Source organism: Anoplopoma fimbria, chromosome 15 (genome assembly GCF_027596085.1).
Source record: "Anoplopoma fimbria isolate UVic2021 breed Golden Eagle Sablefish chromosome 15, Afim_UVic_2022, whole genome shotgun sequence".
In the NCBI taxonomy this organism is placed as follows: Eukaryota; Metazoa; Chordata; class Actinopteri; order Perciformes; family Anoplopomatidae; genus Anoplopoma; species Anoplopoma fimbria.
In genome coordinates, this window is record NC_072463.1 from 13,371,075 (window position 1) to 13,391,893 (window position 20,819).

General features: G+C 41.5%; 1 protein-coding gene across 3 annotated transcripts in view; it reads right to left on the bottom strand.

The window, feature by feature from the left end:
• Positions 1-2,843: 2,843 nt before the first annotated feature.
• babam2 (BRISC and BRCA1 A complex member 2) overlaps positions 2,844-20,819 on the bottom strand; it is a 93,569-nt gene continuing 75,593 nt past the window's right edge. For 2 of the 3 annotated variants that reach the window (XM_054613385.1, XM_054613386.1), the window contains exons 8-12: positions 16,860-16,959; positions 7,312-7,382; positions 7,067-7,149; positions 6,796-6,949; positions 2,845-4,815 (exon numbers count right to left, since the gene is read on the bottom strand). In XM_054613385.1, coding sequence (XP_054469360.1) covers positions 4,752-4,815; positions 6,796-6,949; positions 7,067-7,149; positions 7,312-7,382; positions 16,860-16,959 — 472 coding nt within the window. In that variant the 3' untranslated portion in view covers positions 2,845-4,751. Of the gene's footprint in view, positions 4,816-6,795; positions 6,950-7,066; positions 7,150-7,311; positions 7,383-16,859; positions 16,960-20,819 lie in introns of all 3 variants that reach the window. The other variant, XM_054613384.1, reaches the window with a different exon arrangement.

A 20,819-nucleotide genomic window follows, 5' to 3' on the forward strand; every position in this document is an offset into this window, starting at 1 on the left:
GGAGTAATTAGCAATTAACAACCAGGGTTTAACTAGATCCAGTTATTATCTGTAAGCAAGGGGGGGGTGGGGTATCTGCCGTTTTGACTTGGGACTGCATTAGAATTCCCGTGCTACTCGAGTTTTATGTGGAAAAAAGAAGAAAAAAAAAAAAAGAAGAGCGAGGGACCCGAGCAGTAATTCTCTCATTTTCACGACATCTCTGGGCCATTTTTTTTTCTTCTTCTTAAATTCCCAGATCAAACAGGATGCAACAAAAGGCCCCAAATCCCCCCCCCGCTCTCCTCCTCCTGCTCTCTCTTTCCAAAATTAGTTAAGCCTCTCAGCTCCATCATCCTCAACATGGCTCGCATCAACAAACCCTACGCTGCATCGCAAATGCTGCATAGCCTCAGAAATCCAACCCCACACACACACACACACACACACACACACACACACACACACACGCACTCCTCATGCAACCATCTCCCTCCAAACACGCCGAAGATGAGGGGGAGGGGGGCGGGGAGAAAACTTCTCATATGTCACTCTGAATTTGTACTTACAGGCTAAAACACAAAGTACCCCACAGTCACTAGAGTTTGTGATTTCGGCCCCTTCCCTCCTCTTTCACTTGGCTAACTGTTTGTCTTTTGTCTTTTCCGGGGGAATATGTTCAGTCAGAGGGCTGCTGTACAAAAAAAACACAAAAAAATAAATCATGCGAGGATGACAGATGGGGTGATTCGGACGCGGTGACAGGAGAGGAGCGTAAACAATCCGGAATAAGGCTGCTGTCCGCCTTCATTGCGCTCTGACATATTCAGGCCTTTTGGTTGCTCCTTCTGATTACCTCATCCTTCACCACTGCCTCGGCTGTTTACCATCTCCACTCACAAGGTGATGATTCAGGATTTACAATTTTTCCATCCCTCTCTTTATCGTTTTTCCATGCCCTCTTCCCTGCGTCCTCGCCAGCACTCTCGCAATTTAGTTTGCCCTTCCACATGCACTTCCCTTTCCTCTTCAAAAAGTTTCCGGCGACTGCTGATCGCCCCGACTTCACCTCAGAAGTTGTTGCCCAGGAAAAAGTGCTCGTTGCTGAGCTCTTACGTGATCCTGTTTCACACACTTGTCAGTTTCTCCGGGGCTGGCAGGTCCTCCGCTGCCTCCAAGCTAGCTGCTTTTCAGGGTTGTCACCGGAGCAGTTAACGTTAATCTAATGCTAATATTCGTGTTCACCCGCTCCCTTGAGATGAGGACACCTGCCTCTTCAGCAGACAGGCCTCTGGTAGCATCAAGGCGGTTAGCATCTACTGGACGCTCATTACTTCGTTAGCCGTCCTGCTGCCAGCGGCGAGGCCAGGGGTGGAGATGAAATTCTTCTCACCTCGAACTACACAGCGGAGTAAAAATAAAGCCGAAACGCCACTCCAAATGACCATTGCATCTTCAATCAATCCTGAAATCGAGTCCCGGTCCAGCAAAGTGTGAACTCAGCCGGACCACATAAAAAAAAAAAGAAGAACATCAATTTAATCATCTCCCGTCCACAGATTCCAAGCTAATTATTCCAGCCTTTAATTATTCCACCCGACTGCCGTTGAGATCTCTTAAAGACGGGAGGATTAGTGGATTTTGGAGTATTAGCTCGGAGGGTTGGCAGACCTCTGCACTGTGATTCAGGGGGCTGGGAAGTGCATCTTCAAAAGGTAGCTTGAGCAGCACCTTCACAGGATCATTACACAGGATAAATCCACGTTAAGTCGCTTAAAAGCGTGTAAAGGTGAGCCATGTTTAGCCGCAGACACTTTTGAGGGAATGTGACTTGAGCGACGCGATGGCGACACGGTTTAACGCCACTTTGAGGAGGGATTGTTTACAAGTTACTTAAAGGGCTTATGTCAACTTGGGTCAACATCAAGTTCCTGAGGGAAAACTTCCAACAGTTAATACTTTTTTCTGTTTTTTTCCCTCCAGATTGACGATCTATGTTGGCACACTTCACAGACTGCAATGTCATGGTCTGTATTCAAAGGAATGGTTTAAGCTACCATCTTTTAAAATCAAATGATTCAATCACTCTTTGTAAACTCTCTAATCGTCGATTCGGATCTGTCAGGCCAAGATTCACACAGAGGGCTAAACCCGCGCTGAAAGTTCACCGCTATTGAAAATCAATCGCCACGTCTCGAGTGCAAAGTCGTGATGTCTCTGTTCGACCGTCAAGTCAAAACTGCTCCCTGCTCATGCTTGTTAAAGATGCTACCCCTCCTCTGAACTCCCTCTCAACCCCCCCAACCTCCTCCCAGAACTCCAAATCCAGAGCAGCCCGTCCCGCGGCTGACAACTGAGACGTTTTGAAAGCAGGTCGGGAAAGGTTAGAGCAAGGAACATGGAGCGGGGCAGTGAAAAAGACAAAAAGAATCTTGCCTTTTTTAAATTATTTTATTAGGAGCCTTGATGCTATTAAAATGCCCCAGATACATTCACCCTATAGTTCTCAATTAGACTTGACAGTTGCTGCATTACCAACAATAAATATAGCAAAGGGCTGCGCCTCGGGCCAGGAAGGACCCCTAACTATGACCCTCATATTTAATGATGAAAACAAGCAAGCGCATGCATGTGCACATCCATGCATGGCACACACACACACACACACACACACACACACACACACACACACACACACACACACACACACACACACACACACACACACACACACACACACACACACACACACACACACACACACACACACACACATCCTCTCTGTGCTGTGGCTCCTTATTACACAAGCGCATTAGGGGCCTGTAAAAAGAACAGCATCTCTAGGGTTTATAAATGCATTACAGATGCGACACACATAAGTACACCTCTACACATTTGAAGGTCAGTGAGGGCTGCACACAAATATGAAGGTGATGTGTTCTGCTAAAAAAGCTTTCACTTAAAAATGCTTTTTATTTTCACACAACAGCGTTATGGCATTTTCATTAAAAGAATATTATCAGTTTCTGGGATTGTCCCCAAAAGGATGAAGCCTTATGAATTTGGTAATCCGCTGCCTTTTCTCCCAGCACCACCAGTAGGTAAAATGATCATATCTTATCTTATCTTGTCCATTAAAATATTTAAACATCTTTAAGATTGATTAGCAAAATAAATTGGTACCAACATTTATGGTTTCCAGACAAAGAATCCTGATGATTTTTGTGATGCCCTGACTTCTACTATATGATGGGTAACCGTTTGGAAATTTAGAGTAGACATCGTGAATAATCGCTGATTCAAAAAGGAATCCGGTGCAATCGACTGTCGGATACTTTGTTTACCAAAATTTCTGCAACATGTAACATAAGCCAAGTGTTGCAGACTCTTTCACAATGCAAGTAGGTAGCATTACCAGCTCCAAAAGTTGCTACATCTAGTGAGAAGGTTGCCAAGTTGGTAACACAGACAGTCCGTCCCAAAGCCACTCCCCTAAAATTATCATTAAGACCGTAAACAATAAACATGGCTGTTGTAAGTACTCACAGTTGTTAAGCTAGCAGCTTTATGGAAGACTCTGGTAAAGCTCAATGAGTGTGAGGGCAGAGTGCATGCAGGAAGACAGGCAGGTAGGTAGCTCGTCCAATCATTACATTCGGCCCGAATGTAATGATTGGACGAGCTTTTAACAGTCCTACAACACTCACAGATAATGGATCTCTTTCTTTTTTTTGTCAGAGCATTTGATTTATTGATTGAGGGCAGGATATAATGAAAATTTCAACAAAAACAACAAAATAGGTTCCTAAAATACATCACCTAGCATAGCTCGAACATGGGAATCCTTCCCATCGTTACCATCCATTCCGTGTGATGTGATCTTTGATGTTATATACGTTATATACGTTTTGAATGGAAAACAATTAAATACACTGTATTTGCGATGACAAACAGAGATCACACTTGTGGTTTGAGATGAAAACAAGTGTCCATAAGCAAAGATGTTTTCAAGGTATGGAACCATTTAGATTTAGATTTAAATCACAAAACCACAAACAAACAAAACGATCAAACGCGGCGTCAGGGGAAACAGACTTCTTTACTACACAGACATTTTGACTAAACATTCAGTAATTTACAGTACTGTCCGTCAAGCTGTCAGTAAAAGACTTCACAGGGCTTTGAACGGTCAAATGGAACATACAGACAATGAGGCAAAAACTAGTTGTAGATCATTTTGACATCGACAGTGGAGACAAACTTGACAATCGTGATCACCCTTCAGCTCTTTCTGAATGACATGAAGTTAATTGTTTACACATCATCAAATATCTTTCACAGCGAGGCAGCTCTGGATTGAACAAGTTGTTGTTTGGAGTTTCTCTTCAAAATAAAGGTCCTTTACATCATTTCAGCCTAATCCCATAAAATTGTGTGATATTCGACAATGTTTATGCGTCTGCTATATTCTTATTATATTTTTGTTTTTGCATGGTGCAGTGTCTGGACATCTTCTAGACTTCTACACCAAAGTGGCTTCTTATTAAAACTAAAATAAAAAGGGAAGAACTGAGAGGCCGCCATTTCAAGGTGAAACCATGTGGAATTCACAGAGCCTGTGTGCAAAGCATTCTCACTGTGCTGCCACAGTACAGCACATTTCCACAAATGTAAGTCAGTGCATACTCTTATACAGGTACACAACACAAACACACACTCACATACGCACTCCCTCCGGCAGCTCTCCAGGCATGTCATTAAGCTAGAGAGTGCTAGAGTTTCCCGTTGGCGAAGGCTCCCTCTTGGAACTGAGGGATGAAGCTCTTGAAGTACGCCCTGGGTGAGAGACAGAGAGAGAGAGAGAGAGAGAGAGAGAGAGGGGGAGAGAGAGTAGAGCAAATAAAACATCAAAATGTGACAATAATTGTGTTTCAACTGCTTCAAAGCATCTAACACATCAGTCCCATTCCCAGCATGTATCAAAAGTGTAGATGAAAGGCAGAATGTGTTTACTTGTAACAATTACAACTGTGCATGAGATATCTGCTCTCTACGTGTTAACGCTCCGGAGTGAAACACAGGAGACTCAACTGCAAGCGATAAAAAGAATCAAACAGCGTAGAAAAACTGCAGTCCACAAGGTATTTAGCCACAGGTGGTGCGCTCAGGTTTGGGTTTTCGTGTCAGATTACATTCCCAGCAAATAGTTGATATTTTGATACATGCTTACTTTCTTGCAGAGGGCTAGATCACTCTCATATCAGTTATTCAATTTGTTGGTTAGCTTAGCTTAGCATCAAAACTCGAAGTAGGGGTAATCTACTAACCTGATTCTGTCCAAAAAATGACAAATTTGCCAACTAGTTTGGGTTTTACATGGAATTATGTGTGAATACTTCTTGGCCAGGCCAGTGACTTCCTGAAATTAATTTTTTGACATTTCTAAATCTCCGTACTTTAATTTAAAGGTACTACGAGGAACTTTTATTTGGTGTTGATTTTGATGGCCATGTGGACAAATAGCAGTAGTTTTTCTATGAGTACTACCACGTTCTGTCAGAAGGTTCTGCAGCTACCAGACTCCCTTTTGGAACACCCCACAATTTACTGCAGCAGGGTCTGTCCTGGTTATATGGTTCTCCCCTGTCTCCCGTCCCTCAAATGGACCAAGCAATACAGCCTGGGCCTTTGGCAGAGTAGTGTTGGTGTTGGCTCTGCAAAACTCTGCTTTCTGCCAGAGCTCCAACTGCAGCAAAGTCAGTGGTAAACCGATGGTCCCAACAATTGGTTAAAACGGCAGACTGGACCAAATAGTCAGCTTTCCATGCGGTGAGACACAATAGTATTAACCCCTGAAAAGCTATCAAAGGCTTTTAAGCCATATATCATCAGTTTACTTCTGTTGAAGTAGGATCACGCTGTATATGAAAAGATAAGTATGGACTCTTATTACTGTAGATGAAAAGGTTTGCTAGTTGGCTAAACAAACGGCTGGCTTAGCTAGCGGTCTTATTGCAACGGAAAAAAATCCATGTACCATTAGCAAAATGAACTAATAAACAATTTTTGGAAATATTTGAAGTATTTGGAAACCGTTTCTTTAGTTTATTTGAACAGCTTGGGGAGGTTCTGCTGCTGGTCCTCAAAGACATTGTTTCCATTAATCTCTCCAACAGTGTTGGTGAGCTCAAAGTTAGCATGAACCATATTGAGAATGCCAACAAATATGAAACTAAAACCCAAGTTTCCTTTAAAAATATATTTCTAAGTCAAGCTCTTGTAGTTAAATCCAGGAGCAATCCAGATTTCTTTGAAGAGACATTGAGATGTATTTCGACTAACCAAAGAGAAAGCAGTACACATAATGTATTGCTTTCCGCACCCGCTATAGTCCCTCAGATCTTTGAAATATTTACAGCAGTCATTAACCATTGCCATGCACAAAGCAAACACTTCTCAGGCTGCAGCTGACGCCTATAGATCGACTCTCATAGGGTCGTGCCAGTATATGTTTATTGAAGGTGGAATCAAATCTGTGAGCATTGCAGTACAGTCCATACAATATGGTCCTATTTTATCATAGATCTAATGCAGATTATACATGATATTCATCATGATAAATTACCTTGTGAAAAAGTTCCAGTGGGCTTTAATGCACTTTGTTGAGAACTGAGTTCATCAAAACCTCCAAAGCATTATGTTGCTTTTTAGTTTTTAGATGGCCACTGTATTTTATTTGAACACTCTATGTGCAAAATGTTTTAAATTGTAGAATTTCCAAAATGCATTGGATCTAAGGAGGGAAGATCCACTCACTTGGCCCTCTTCGCCATCTCATTGCCGTCCCAGCGAGGGCTGTAGGGATACGACTTCTGCACCTGAGAATAGAGCTGGCCGCTGCTGGTGAAGTGGTACACCGACTGGAAGGTGAGGGTGGGCTGGTCCCTAGGGAAGTACAGCGGGAGGTCCACTACGAGGAGTGCAGGGACAAAGAAAAGGAGGTAGGAAAAGAAAAAGAAGACCATAAGGTTACTGCATCAGCTGTGATCCTGGCAAATAAAAAAAACAGATCATGTGACTTTCCTACCGTGAACTAGGAAGCAAAAGTCCTTCCACATGAGTAGAAGAGTGAGTTTTGTGAATCCCTCGGCATCATACTCCACCACGCCCCTGCAATACAAACACATTGGTTTCTGCAAAGTGTTCACTCGGTCTTCTTTCACACCAACAGTACTCCGTTGTCAAAAGACAGTTATGGTGACGTATGAACGGCCACTGGACATATTCTGTGATCACTTCAGCGGACAATGTGGTCCTCTCTAGTCGACTCACATTCCAAAGTGGCTGAGGAAGGCGGCAATGTACTCTCTCCTCTTGTGATAGCCTTGGATGACATACTGCACCTAAAGGGAACGAAGAGAAAAGGTTTAGCACTCAATGGAATTTGCAGACCGAACGGCAAAAGGAAAACAGTGTTTCAATGAATCAGTATAGCTAACCCTCTCATTTGGGGACCTTTAGCGGCAGTAGGGCTCTACAATAACGTAGAAGTCATATGCGTCATCTGAAAGCTGGGAACCTGAAGATTCATCTGAGCTCTGTGTGTCAAGATATTCTCGGCATAAATCTATGATTAATGTGTTTTGGTTCGACGCCCATTCAAATGTTGAAAGTTTAGAGTGTACAAGGGGTCAGAACAATATGATGGAAGTATATGATGGACAATCCCATGCTCACTTATGTCTCAACATGTTTGGGTTGATACTATTTCTTACACACATTTAGTGCAAAATTTAATAATTTCTTACCACTTGAGGAATAATAAAAATGATCAAAAACTCCTTTCAAAAAATTACAGTAAGACACCAAGACCTTGAGCAACACCAAATGAAAAGCCATGCTGTGATTTGTTGTCAAAAACGTTTCAAAAATTTTGAGATTTCGCCAAGAACTGCGATTGGAAGGCGAGCTGCTCTGTTCTGGAAACTGCTCACAAACCCCCTGACTATCAATGTACATAGGAAAGCCATAGATCCTCTGAATGCTCATTGGATCTACAGGAGTCTCAGCTTTCCAGTCGGACTAACTTTACGCAATTCCAACACCAGTGTTTCCAGTTTGCAAAATGTGGAAATAACATTTATACTACATGCAAAATAACCTGCATGGTTTTTGCTATATGGGATTAGCATAAAGTGGGTATGTCTGTGTGGATTGGTGTAATCAAAACACTGATATCTTCACTCAGAGTGCGCTGCACCCAGATTTTCTTCTTTTTTTTCCACTTTTAAGAATATCTTTGCTCAATTTATACTTAAGATGAATGCAAAGTCCAACATCAAGATATGCATATCTTTGGGAATGCAGACATGCTGGGTAAAAGGCTGTAAAAAGAAATGAGCTGTATAAAGCAAAGTAGTTATTTAAGGTTGTGACATGAAAAAGGTTGCTCCTGTGGTGCTGAAAGCCAAGTAAAAACACTCCAGAATCGTGATCACTATTGTACATTCAAATCTAGACCGTGGCACACCCAGAACTGAGATTACAACGTTTTATCAATATGTGCCAAAGGTCTGTTGACAATACATCCATTTGTTTACCAGGTTGACTGCAGTGGGGTCTGAATACGAGCCAACGTTTATTGTGCAGGTTACAGGTCACGTTATCATATTGTCCTATATTATATTTTATAGCATATAAATTAATTGGAAAACGTGAGGAAAACAGAATCATTTCAGTGCGTTTGACACTCAAACAACCCAACATGAAAGATGAGAAATACTGCCAGAAGAAATGTATAGGAAATTTGGAGTGAGCAACAGTGGCTGTCTTATCAGATCTTACCAGAGATGACCTTATGATGGATAATAAGGCCAGTTACCATCAGCTTCATACCATTTCATGGACATGTAAAAAAACCAACTGAAACTATGATCAAAATGATCAAACTTTTCTTTTTTTCAATTATTGAAGGACATCGAACAAAGAGCTAAATTATCATGCAGATATTATAATAATTGAAAACCTGGCAACAATGGGTCACGCCCTTAAAGGAAAAGTAGCTAATTCCAATACAAAGAGTGAATGGATTCTTCCGTATGTTAAACTTGCTGACGGAAAGTTAACACTTTGCCTCATATTGTACTAGACTGCCTTGACTGTCTTGTTAAAAAAAAGCATGACACCGTATGGTGTTAAGGTTATCTAACTAACACGATAACAAAGGGTCTATAGGCGCTTGATGTCAAACCACAGAGCCTAATAATGTATTTTATAAAATCTTACATTTTTGTGATCATCTGGTAAAACCGTTTTTTATAGATATGACAGATTTTTGACATTGGATTGGTAGGAAGTAAACAAAATCATCAACAGGGTTAATACTACACGATTATTGGACCTAGACCCATGGCCTGGAACAATACCCTTGTAGCGTTGAAACATAATGTATGCCTACAATGTTTAATGAACAGGAATATTGTTTTCAATCTCATCAACTGCATTCCCCCTTTTTTACCCCCCTCACCACATGTCCTGTACGCATGGTTTCAGGGTCTGTCTCGCCCTGAATCAGGCCTTTATAGGCAGAACTAACTCAGTCTGTGTTCAGCCTTAGAGCAAAGCAGCTCTCTACATACTAGCAGAAAGGAGTCGACAGCGAACCTACCCAGAATGTAAACAATGCCTTGGCCTGTAGAGAGATTTAGAGAGCTGAACTTTCTTTTAAATGGTTGCTTTCACTCTAAAAGCAGAAGGCGCAGAGCACAAAAGTGGCATTACATGCAATCTGTGAACAGGTGAATTTAAATGTCACAGTACAAAGTGTTACCAAGCTTACCACTTGACAGCCAAATAAGCTGGTGTTACAGCTCTACCATACGCTCTGTCACAGGCTTTCTGCTCGAGGCACCCGGTTTCATTTTCGTAACATTTCTCCATTTCAGTCAACGTTTTCACATGGAGCCTCTAGATTTAGTTTTTTTTAAATGTATTCTTTATTTTTAAATCAAGCTTGTTTTATATATGATTCTCTTTGTAGTAGACTGACATGGGAGTTCACAAAGAATGGATTGCGGCCACTGATAGCAACATGAATTTTGTATCACTTGCAAATGCTGTTTGCCTAAATATAGCGTTAATTATATTACAGCGCAAACATGCAATTTGCCTTTTTTATTTGCATCTGATTGCAATTATCCATGTGGCAAAGGTTCTCTGAGCGCCAAGAACACAGTAGGCAGAACAATGGAGGAGGGCAAAAGAGAAATGCCATTTTCCGACCGACGAGGTGCAGAGGCATTGGTCTAAACTTCAGACAACGTGACAAACAAACTGTATTTGGGCTTTAAAAAACCCCCAGTCACCCAATACCTAATTTGCAAAGGAGCACCACAATGCTATTTGCTAGGCAGCGTAGTTTTGGATGCATCTCACCCTTTTGCTGGTGCTTTGACACCTCGATGGTTTGCAAATTTCCCCGCTGCGGGACTAATAAAGGATTATCTTATCTTATCTTTCTTTTCGTCTTGTATGTGCAGGGTTAACAAGAATAAGTCGCGCAGCTAGGGAAATGCCCCAGAGTGTAACCCCAAAACGCAACTGATTATCAGCAATAGTATAATTAATACAGGGAAAGGGTTTTTTTTGCTGGGAGGCAACATGTTTTCAAAAGAACATGAGCTGATTTAGTTGGAATTTAGGTGGAGACATTTCAAAGTCACAATAAAAACAAAGAAAAACAAAACATTCAATGACATGAACTTTCCAACACAAGAACAGGTTTCCCCTCTATCGAGCACATAACCAACATGTGTTTAAGCGCGTGTTGACAGGTGTGATGAAGTATTATCTTTAAGTCCAAAGAGAGAAAAGCTCAGGGCTTGCTTGACTGTTGAGCATCCTGGGCAGGTGAGAAAGCCTGCAGTCAGCCAGCCAGCTGTGAAGGTGACCTGCTCCGTTCACCTTAGCAGGGATGTTTATGTATCAGTGCACACGGGCATCGCCGGCAAAGCTCAGATTACTAAACTATATGGAGTAACTACATTAAGTTATACATAGAGGTATGTTCTGAGATCCATCTTCCAGTGTGCAAAATATCCGGATTCACCGAGCGCCAAGGATAACTTATCTCTTATCAAACCTTTTTTTTTTTTTTTCTCTCTCCACATTCTTAGGAGCAAAGAGCAATGTACAAAAACATTCATGTGGCAGGCCTACTCTTAGCCTGAGCTGACCCTCACTCACCAATCTCTAGACAGAGATCCTACGTTCTGGTTTCTGTTTGTAGTCCGAGGAGTATTGGCCAATCACGTTTGAGCAGGCTTTGGTTGAAAGCATGTAAACAGTGTCTTCTCAGAGCAAAGGAGGCGGAACGGTTTGACCAAAATGCAGTTCGGGAACCCACCGGCTATCGTCTGACAATGATTAAGCTCTTTTTAACTTGAAACCAACTTGTAAACTGCCTACATTGGAACATTCCGGTCGTACACGTCCCCTCTCAACTCCATTCACGTGTCTCAGATTGCTAATGCAACTGTAAACAATAACCAAAGCCTGGGAAAGGAAGCCTTGGACCGGATATCCCCTGGCTATACAAGAACCCCAGAAATATTGTTAGTTGCTTTTTTCTGATGGGTTTTTAAAAATCTTGCATACTTTTGCTGGTTTCTCAAGATTACCAACCCTGCCTTTAAGGTTATCTACCAGCTACAATGCTATTTTAATGTCAGGAGGATTGTGCTGGTCCACCTTCTATAACCAGTAAAAGTAGAATGAAACATTTTATATACTTATCAGAATACAGCAATAATTTGCTGTATAAAGGGTGAACTTTTGGAAAGAAGAAAAGTTTCAAGACATAAACTTAGCCTCTGCTGAAGAATAATCTGATATCGGTGCCAGTGCATCGACAGTATATTGCATAATAAAAGTAAAAGCATTGCAATATTTTGCCATAAGAACATGTAGCAGAGTGGTGGGGTTCATCTGAGGAGAGCATACATAATGAATAAAGCTGGAGACAGTGGTGCCTTCCCCGCTGCTACTGCATGGTTGTGATTACTCATCAGCTATGAATGAATGACGGCATTTTATGAAAGAGGAAAGTAGTAATCTCTGATCCACACAGTTGTGTGGTTGTGTGTGTGTGTGTGAGTGACGGATCTCATATCTGCAAGAGCTATTAAACACAGACACACATTGTGACTAAGAGTCCTGTTCAATTATGTTTACATGGGACAGTGGAGGCGGCAATTGAGCTTTCTGAAAGCTGCAAGGCCACGTACTAAATAAGCTGTTTATTTAGTTACGTGAGTGTGTGTGTGTGTGTGTGTTTGTTTGTTTCAAGGGAACTATGGATCACTGAACTTTGCACCCATACTGAGAAAGGACTCCCTTCCCTCCCCATCCCCCCTCTCCTCCAACGTCACCGTGACTTGCAGCCAGATCTCCCTATTGGCTGCCTGGAGGTTTGAGCGATTGCAAGGCAGGTGATCTCGTTCTGCAGGTATTCAACCCGCCTGCGCACCACGACTCCCTTGCCAGCTCGTCCGCGTATTGTGTCTGTGCATGTGTCTGTGGGGAGTGTGATGCAATAGCGCCGGAAGTGCTTCCTGCTGTGTGATTAAGAAATCTCTCTCTCTTTCTCTCACTCTCTCTCTCTGTGTCACATACGCATTCGCGCCGCCCACGGCTTTCTTCTTTCTAAAGAATGACTGATCTGATCTGGGTACAAATACAAATAGATTTGAGAGAATCAATGGCCTCCTGATCTGATAAGATCCACATCCAAATACAAGAGGGAAATCGTAATAGAGTCAATACTAAAAGAAAAAATTCATATGAAAGAATTGTAACCGCAGAGCACAGACATCAGAGCTTGTAGACTACTTGTCATTTATGGATGAATAAAAATGTATTAAGCTTATTATGTTAATAAAAAGAGAAAGCACACACTAATTTTAATTGACCTCGGCCACAGCAGAAATGTCACATGAACTTCCAGTATCACTTTCTATAAGTGTATACAGTGTATTCACATCAAACCTCCAGCTTTTTATTCTATATAATCTCTCACATTTGGCATCTCTTGTTCTATCTGCACAGTCTATGTTTTCACTACCTTCTGATACAGCTGCACAAGTTTCATTCTGTTCATATCTAGCCTATAAATATCTTCCCATCACCATCTATTCTACACTTTATCCGATACATAACAATTCTTTCTGTAAATAACTCTGCAGTACTGGTTGGATTACAAACTTTATTTCATTGTGCAATGACAATTAAGTTGAATCCAATGATGAAAAACATTTTGCACACTATGTTCTTATTTGGAATAAAGTATCATCCACAAGTTAGAACTTGTACCGTGTCCATCTCTCACACTCGAACTCTACACACACACACACACACACACACACACACACACACACACACACACACACACACACACACACACACACACACACACACACACACACACACACACACACACACACAAACAGAGACACAGAGACACACACACACGCACACACAAGGTGAAAACAATACCAGTGTCACTGTTGCGGCTGGTAAATATCATGACTCACTGCTAAGTTTGCTCTCTACTCAGCTTCTGGGAAATCCGCTCATACAGCTCGCTGCTCTTTTCTTCATGAATTTATCTGCCCAGTGATTCATGTGCTGTGCAGTACTTTGGTAGCGAGGTTGCGCTGAGCGCTGATAAGAAAAACCTGGATGTTTGTATTGATAATGACCGGAAACAGCCCCCGTCCACAGATAGACACCCAAATGTGCAAGATATTCAGTCCAGAAAAAATAAGAAAAAGTGTAAAGTTGGTTACAACACACTTTGGAATTTAAAAAAAAATGTTTTTAAACATTTTATACGACCTCCACAGTCTGGATGTGAAAACCTAGCTAGCATAACTTGCTAGTTTAGAATATGAAATCAACAGACTTGTCATCCCATGAAATACATCATTTAACTTGAAAAGGTGCACTTATTAGATTGCAGTTCTCCGCCAGGTGTGTCTGCAACGAATACTGCTGTAATGTTTGATGGGATGAACACAGAACACTATTGGCTAACTACCCGTCTAGACTGCAAGTGTGACATACTCGCACAACAGAAATGCTCTCATTGTAATGTACGGAGACGGCTGCACCGGCACTGTGTAGGCGTCTCAGCCCTGTCTCAGGGGCATAAAGGTCTGAAGTGTTTATTTAGTCTTCAAGTCTACTAAGCAAACTGTTTTCCCCCGACGTGTCGCCGGCTGAGTGGCGATGCACTAAGATGTCCTTGAGCATGCAGCCATAAATTAGCCCCCAAAATATTATGCAGTTTGTTGCTGCAGTGTGCAAGATTAGCCTTAACAGACACAGAGGTGCACACTCACTCACTCACTCACTCACTCACTCACTCACTCACTCACTCACTCACTCACTCACTCACTCACTCACTCAACATGAGTAAACATAATAAAAATCCCACACCAGATATTGCACTTGTGGTGCTGTGACATGTGATTTTAAGATTTAAATGAAAACTTACTTGCTTACTATTTGCAGTGTTATGGTACTGGTACACAAGTGAGATGTCACCACAGTATTAGAAGGCTGTTGCTAATTCCGTTGCTTCCTCAAATATTATCAGAGTTGGGGCATCATAGTAATGTGTCCAACGACCAGGAGACCACTACGATTGTTTTGCCTGACGGTGCTTCTCGTCCTACTGTCAACTTTGCATAGTATGTGTGAAATTGTAATGAGAATGGCAGCAATGAGAACATTCCTATACTGGCTATAAACTGTAATGTTGGGATTTGATTGATCATTATCTCAAGACATAAGGTGACAGCTCCACAAAAGTGAAGCCAAAACATCTATGCCGCCCCCTGGTGGCTGGTTACAGGATAAGTCATAAACCCCGCCCCCTTCACATTTGCGAATGGGTAACAGGCCAAACGAAAAAAATCAAAGTACACCTGAAATAAACTTTTCCAAAAGATTGTTCTTGTCATTTTATGTATTGAGGTATTTATAGAGACATTCTGGTCGGTTGTGTCGTTCTAGCCAAACAGCTACCGTGATGCTAACATAGCAGCTAGGTGGCGCGCCCTAAAAAGCTGCGGCCGTGCTTGAGATTGGCTCGGGCGGATTTAAGGGCAGGGACTTAGGTACCGCAGCTCCTGACTGAGAAGCCCTCAGGGTCGATTAGATCCTGGAGCAGATTTTTCGTGAGTAATTCTTTAATGATGCAGACGCCAGGTGCTGCCACCATCAACCAGCACAATCCTCGTCACAGCCACAGCTGTGAGCACAGTGTGCGGCAGTAAAGTTGTGTCAATACAATCATAGCATCTGGAATACGTGGGAGGGAATAATTGATGGTTTTAAAAGAGCAAAATGACTGCACAGCCTGTCCTTTTTAAAAGATTACAAGAATGATGTCTTTTATCTTCTGTCTTACTCTGGCAAAGCTCAGGTTCCTTTTTTTGGCTTGAACACTGAACTCTCAATGCTGCTTCTGCCACACAAATTAGCCTTGTGCCTGCTAATTGCATACTTGGCCGATTGTTACTTTATGGTGTCTGAGTGTCCTTTTTTCCTTTTAGTCCCTGTACGCTTGACCATCAAAAGGAAATTATAAGTAACATTTTGATTTTGATCTAAGAACAAAGTGCAAAAATGGCTGTTTTATGATGACTGTTTAGTTCAATTAAAAGCCTAAAACTGCTTCATTCTCAAACAATAGGGGTGCAAAAGGCCGTTATCATAGAAGTAATGGTAATATATTTTTTGGAATTTGGATAAAGACTTGATGGTGACATTATGGAAGATTCCTCCTTCGCTTGTGTCACGCTGCCTTTATCTGTTATTAACACTGCTTTGCAACATGCCTTTCCAAATGCGGGCAGCGGCAGTGGAGGGAGTGGTCCTGACACTGGTGGACTTAAACACCCAGAGACATGGAGGTCAGTCGAGGACACGAGTGTTCCAGACACCCCGAGCATGCTGGTCAGAGTCCAGGCGAACAGGAAGAGAGGGAGGGTATCTGTGTGTTCTGTGTGTTTTTGTGTGTATGCCTGCGTAGTGGGGGGATGGGCATTTCTCCTGAGGGAAATGGCATTACATCGTGTCTACACTGCATATCTACCTGTCAACCTGCGGAGGCCAAGGAGCGCTCAGACAGCCTATGGAGGTGGGCCAGTACACCCACGCCGGCAGATGCCAGACACACGTGCATGAGTGCCCATGCACACGTTAACGCACACACAGACGTACCGCTTGACAAAAGACATCCCTCAGTGGACACACGCTTTGCTGCACCAACGCTTACAAATACGCAATAAATGAATCACAAACCTGTCACATACATTAAAGTTACCATGAGGAACTTTTAACTGATTATGAAACAGTCGGTACGTCATGGTGATGCCTCTCTATGACCTACATAAGCAAACGAGACCATCACCAAGACGATTGGTCAGCGGTGCCACCTGGTCAGATGAAATAATGCAGGTTCACCAGGAACTCCTTCAGCTCAGACTCCAGCAGGGGGGCTCCGACACCACGCTGCCAGAGACCTAGGCCTTATTGCCGGGCCCCCCTGGAGGGAAGGGAGGCGCGGGAGAACCAGAAGCGGGACTGAGCAGGGCAGACCGTCAGGCCCTGGTGTACAGAAACACTCCCGCTGTTGTCTACAGGGGCCGCCAAAACCAACACAAGATAAAAGTTCCTCATGGTAGCTTTAAGAGTAAGGAATCTTGCTCTCAGATAAAATCCCTTAACATTAAGGGTTACAAATAATTTGACATTGACATACACACAAAGCACATCTAACCATGTTTTTTGAAGGTAAAAGGAGTTACAATTACCTTGTTGTTGAGTAACTGGCACACTTGGGGGACATAGTCAATTAGGCATCCTCCACTGGGGAATGCTGGGATATGAAGTGCTGAGGAGCCTCCCAGAGCACTGATTGAATGAAAAAAGGACAACAGTTAGCCTGTAAACACACATTCGGATTACACAAAACATGCAGATGCTAGCACGTTCTCTGTGCCACTGTACAACATTTTTAAGGACGAATCAAAGCTTTTTGTGACATCCTGCCTTTTTGGAAATGTGTAAACCAATGAGCAAAACCAAAAACCAAAACCGAGCACTGCTAGTTGGCAGCCATCTACTGCAGTTGTGGAATTAAAAAACGTAAAAGGATTGGCTCATGCCAATCCTCCTCATTCTCCTTCACTCGTCCCGTTATTTCTTTTGACATCCTCCTGATGCAGTCCCGCAGCACAGCTCCATTAGTGATTAGTGCATGCCTGTTTAATCAGGGAATCTGCTGCTGCAGCTCCCCAGTGACTAACCAACCGAAGCAGTCACTCCCTCATTTTCTTTCTGATCTGGGGCAAAAAAACAGAGGGAATACCCTGAGGAGGGGTTAAAGGTCTTAGGGACCGCTTATTGGCTTTTAATGCTCATTTAAAGTCACATAGCGGAGGGTTCCTTCCGCTGCTTTCCCTTTTTATTTAATTCTTCATTATAGCAGTCGGAGGGCATTAAGAGATACCATGTCATTATTTTAAAAGCCATGCTGAAGTGGATATCTGCCGCTTACCAGGTTAAGCATGCATGATGCATGTAAATAGTCCACATTATGCAACATTATGTGAAATGTCAAAGATCACATATGTTGAGATGCAGCCCCTGAGGCTTATCCTTTAGCTGATCAGAAAGGCTATGAAGGTAAAACTTAATAGTGAGTCACAGACCAAGGCCATGATCCCACCAAATCCATCGAGTCATCAGAGAGCTGTTTTAAAATCCTTTGATCCAAGTCCAAGTCACGCCTGATGCCTTTGAGACGCCTAGCAAACCAAAAAAAGCAAGTTTTTCCAGTCTATCGGTGCTTAGTATGAAAACACCAAAAACAGTTTTTTTTTAATGGGAACAGGGAATTTTTTAGCCCAGTTACAAGTACTGAATCACATACAATCATACTTCTCTTTTTGATAATTAAAACCAGGATCCGAGCTGATAGTGACAAATACATTTTATGGAAAACTATTGAAATGAATCACTGTAATGCACAAGGGATCAGGCCTGAAGCAGCTTGGGAAGTAAAAAAAAATGGACTTTACTGAAAGTCAAGCTCAACCTCAGTATTAGCTCTCATCAGTAGCCTACAACAAAACTGTTGTTGACTGAATTAAGTTGACTCACTATATTTTAAATGAGTAATACATATTTTGAAACTATTATGTAACAGTATTTTTATTTTAATAACAAATCATTTTTACAGCATATTCATTGTTTTACAGTGTTATGTGGAGAGCTTTCCATAAAGCTAGCGGTGCTGTACACAACTGAATCCAAACGCATGTTATTCATTTTAAAGATTTATAGAAGCATAGAAAGCAACATCAGAATCTAAAGTTTGGGTTTTCCATCTGATCATGTTGCACACTTAAAAATACATATGACATTCTGTTGTGTAAATCAATTTTACACACCGACTCCGAAGCTTTGCTCCGTCATTATATTTTTCAGAACAGCTTTAATATTTAACTTTTTTTCGTGTCTATCAGAGTTGTTTGACCACAAAAATAGCATCTGATAAATAGCATCTGATAAATAGCATCTGACAAGATGGTTCAATTGGTTCATTCGCCTCCCAGCACAAAGTGCTTTAGGACAAACAAAGTAAAGAATACAGCGATGCATGAATTAAAAGATTGATTGTGGCAGGTGATGGCAGAACAGCTTGGAATCAGGGATGGTCTTTAAACAAAGGATGTACGAAGAGTAGACAGTAGGGATTGAGCTCTTGGCAGCTAAACGATTGCCTCTTGCTAAAGTCATCAATTTATTAGCCGTGTTGGGACTTGTGCTATCCGTTGGAACCATGTTTTGCAAATTTTTTGAACAAATGGAATAATAAAACGCCCCACACTCAGTGTGCAAAGTTTCTGTGTGTAACAACTTCTATCGGGTGACTGATGAAAAATACAGACTTGGTGTGCAAAGACCTCAACTTTGTAAGTTTATTTTGTATAGCCCAAAATCACAAATTACAAATTAGCCTCAGAGGGCTTTACATGCCACATCCTCTGTCCCGGAACCCTCACATTCACAGGAAAAACTCCCCTAAAAAACCCCTTTAACAGGGAGAAAAAAGGAAGAAACCTCTGGGAGAGACAGAGGAGGGATCCTTCTCCCAGGATGGACAGAATGCAATAGATGTCATGTGTACAGAATGAACAACATAACAGAGATACAACACATTCAATGTATATGACATAAATGATTCATATAATAAGAGTAGTAAGCAGAGTAATGAAGGAAAAAAAAGTTAAGACTACTACTAATAACAGCAGCAATGAATATAGTCATTGCTGCAGTAAAGCTGTATAATAAATACAACCTTAGAAATTCCCCTTTGATGTGTTGTATAAAACAGGGGAGGTGGCATAAAATAAATGGGTTTTAAATCATCAAATTAAATTATATTAATAACCTTAAATATTTAACAAAAATGAAAAGCTCTAATACCTAAAAGCAGAGATAATCGTTTTCAATATGCTTGAAACTATTAAGCTACTCATTTATGTGTAAATGCTTATACATTTTGTGAGTTAAGGATCATTTATTGAATATGAATTTTGAGTTTTTCTCCATTTCATTCTGGTGCCAGCAGCTGCAGCTGAAGGTGTGCATTAGGTTATGGAGGCATTGCGTGAATCCTGGTTATTTTATAAATTTTATTCATGACTGTTTGGCAGAGATCCAAGAGACATAGCTATATTCAATAGAGCATTTTTCAAAAGTTAAGGGTCATGGGAGTCATTGGAAGTCAAGTCTCCGCAGCTCACCTTCAAGTCCAGTCTTAAGAGAAGACAAATTGCAAGTCCACAGCTCTGCATCAATTATCTACAGCCACAAAAACTAATTTTTTTCAATGGTGTATCAAAATGTTTTCATGGTTTATTAAAAATGCTATCCATGGTGTATCAGGTTTTTTTCCATGGTGTATGAAAGTAATTTTCCATTGTATATGAATTTTCTTTCCGGTGTTTATGGAAATGTTTTCCATGGTATATGAAACTTTTTTTTTACACCGTCTCTTGTTTTAAAAAGCTGAAAGGCAGTGACTGACACCAAAGTTCAGAGGATTGCACAACTTTGAAAACTCCCACAACTATTTCAAAGTTGTGGGAGTAGCGAGGAGGGAGCTGGAGCACGTCATCATGTGCTCCACCTGCGATCATAACCAAAAACCACAAATGTTTATGGGGAAATGATGTCTTAACAGAGTTCAGGAAATGGTCAAGGGTGACTGGACTCATAGTGTTGACTGGCCTAGGAGGTGCATTAAGAAAAACTAAGGAGTGTGTAGGAGTAGAAAAACTGCTGGTTTCTTGTCAGCAGTACATCTGTAACATAGAAGTACTGATGAGTCTGGATTTACTAAAATTGGCTAAAGATAAGAATCACATCCATCCACTAAGATTCTAATGCAATAACAGCTTCTACTACAGATCACTGGTCCAAGTTCTGTCTTTTTGCTAAATGATACTCAACTGAATATTAATAAGGTCCTATTCAAAGAGATTCCATACAAACTGTCATGAATTCATTTTCATTGTCAAAATCCTTTTCTCCAGAACTCTGAAGCCACCATTTACAGTGGGCTTTTGTGCACATAATTAGCATTAGCTTGTGCATTTTGCCGTGCATCAACAAATTGACGATTCAAAATGGCTTACAGCAACGAGGAAAGAATCCTTTGAAAATGAAAATCTAAATGATGCCCTTCTATCCTCCCACAGATC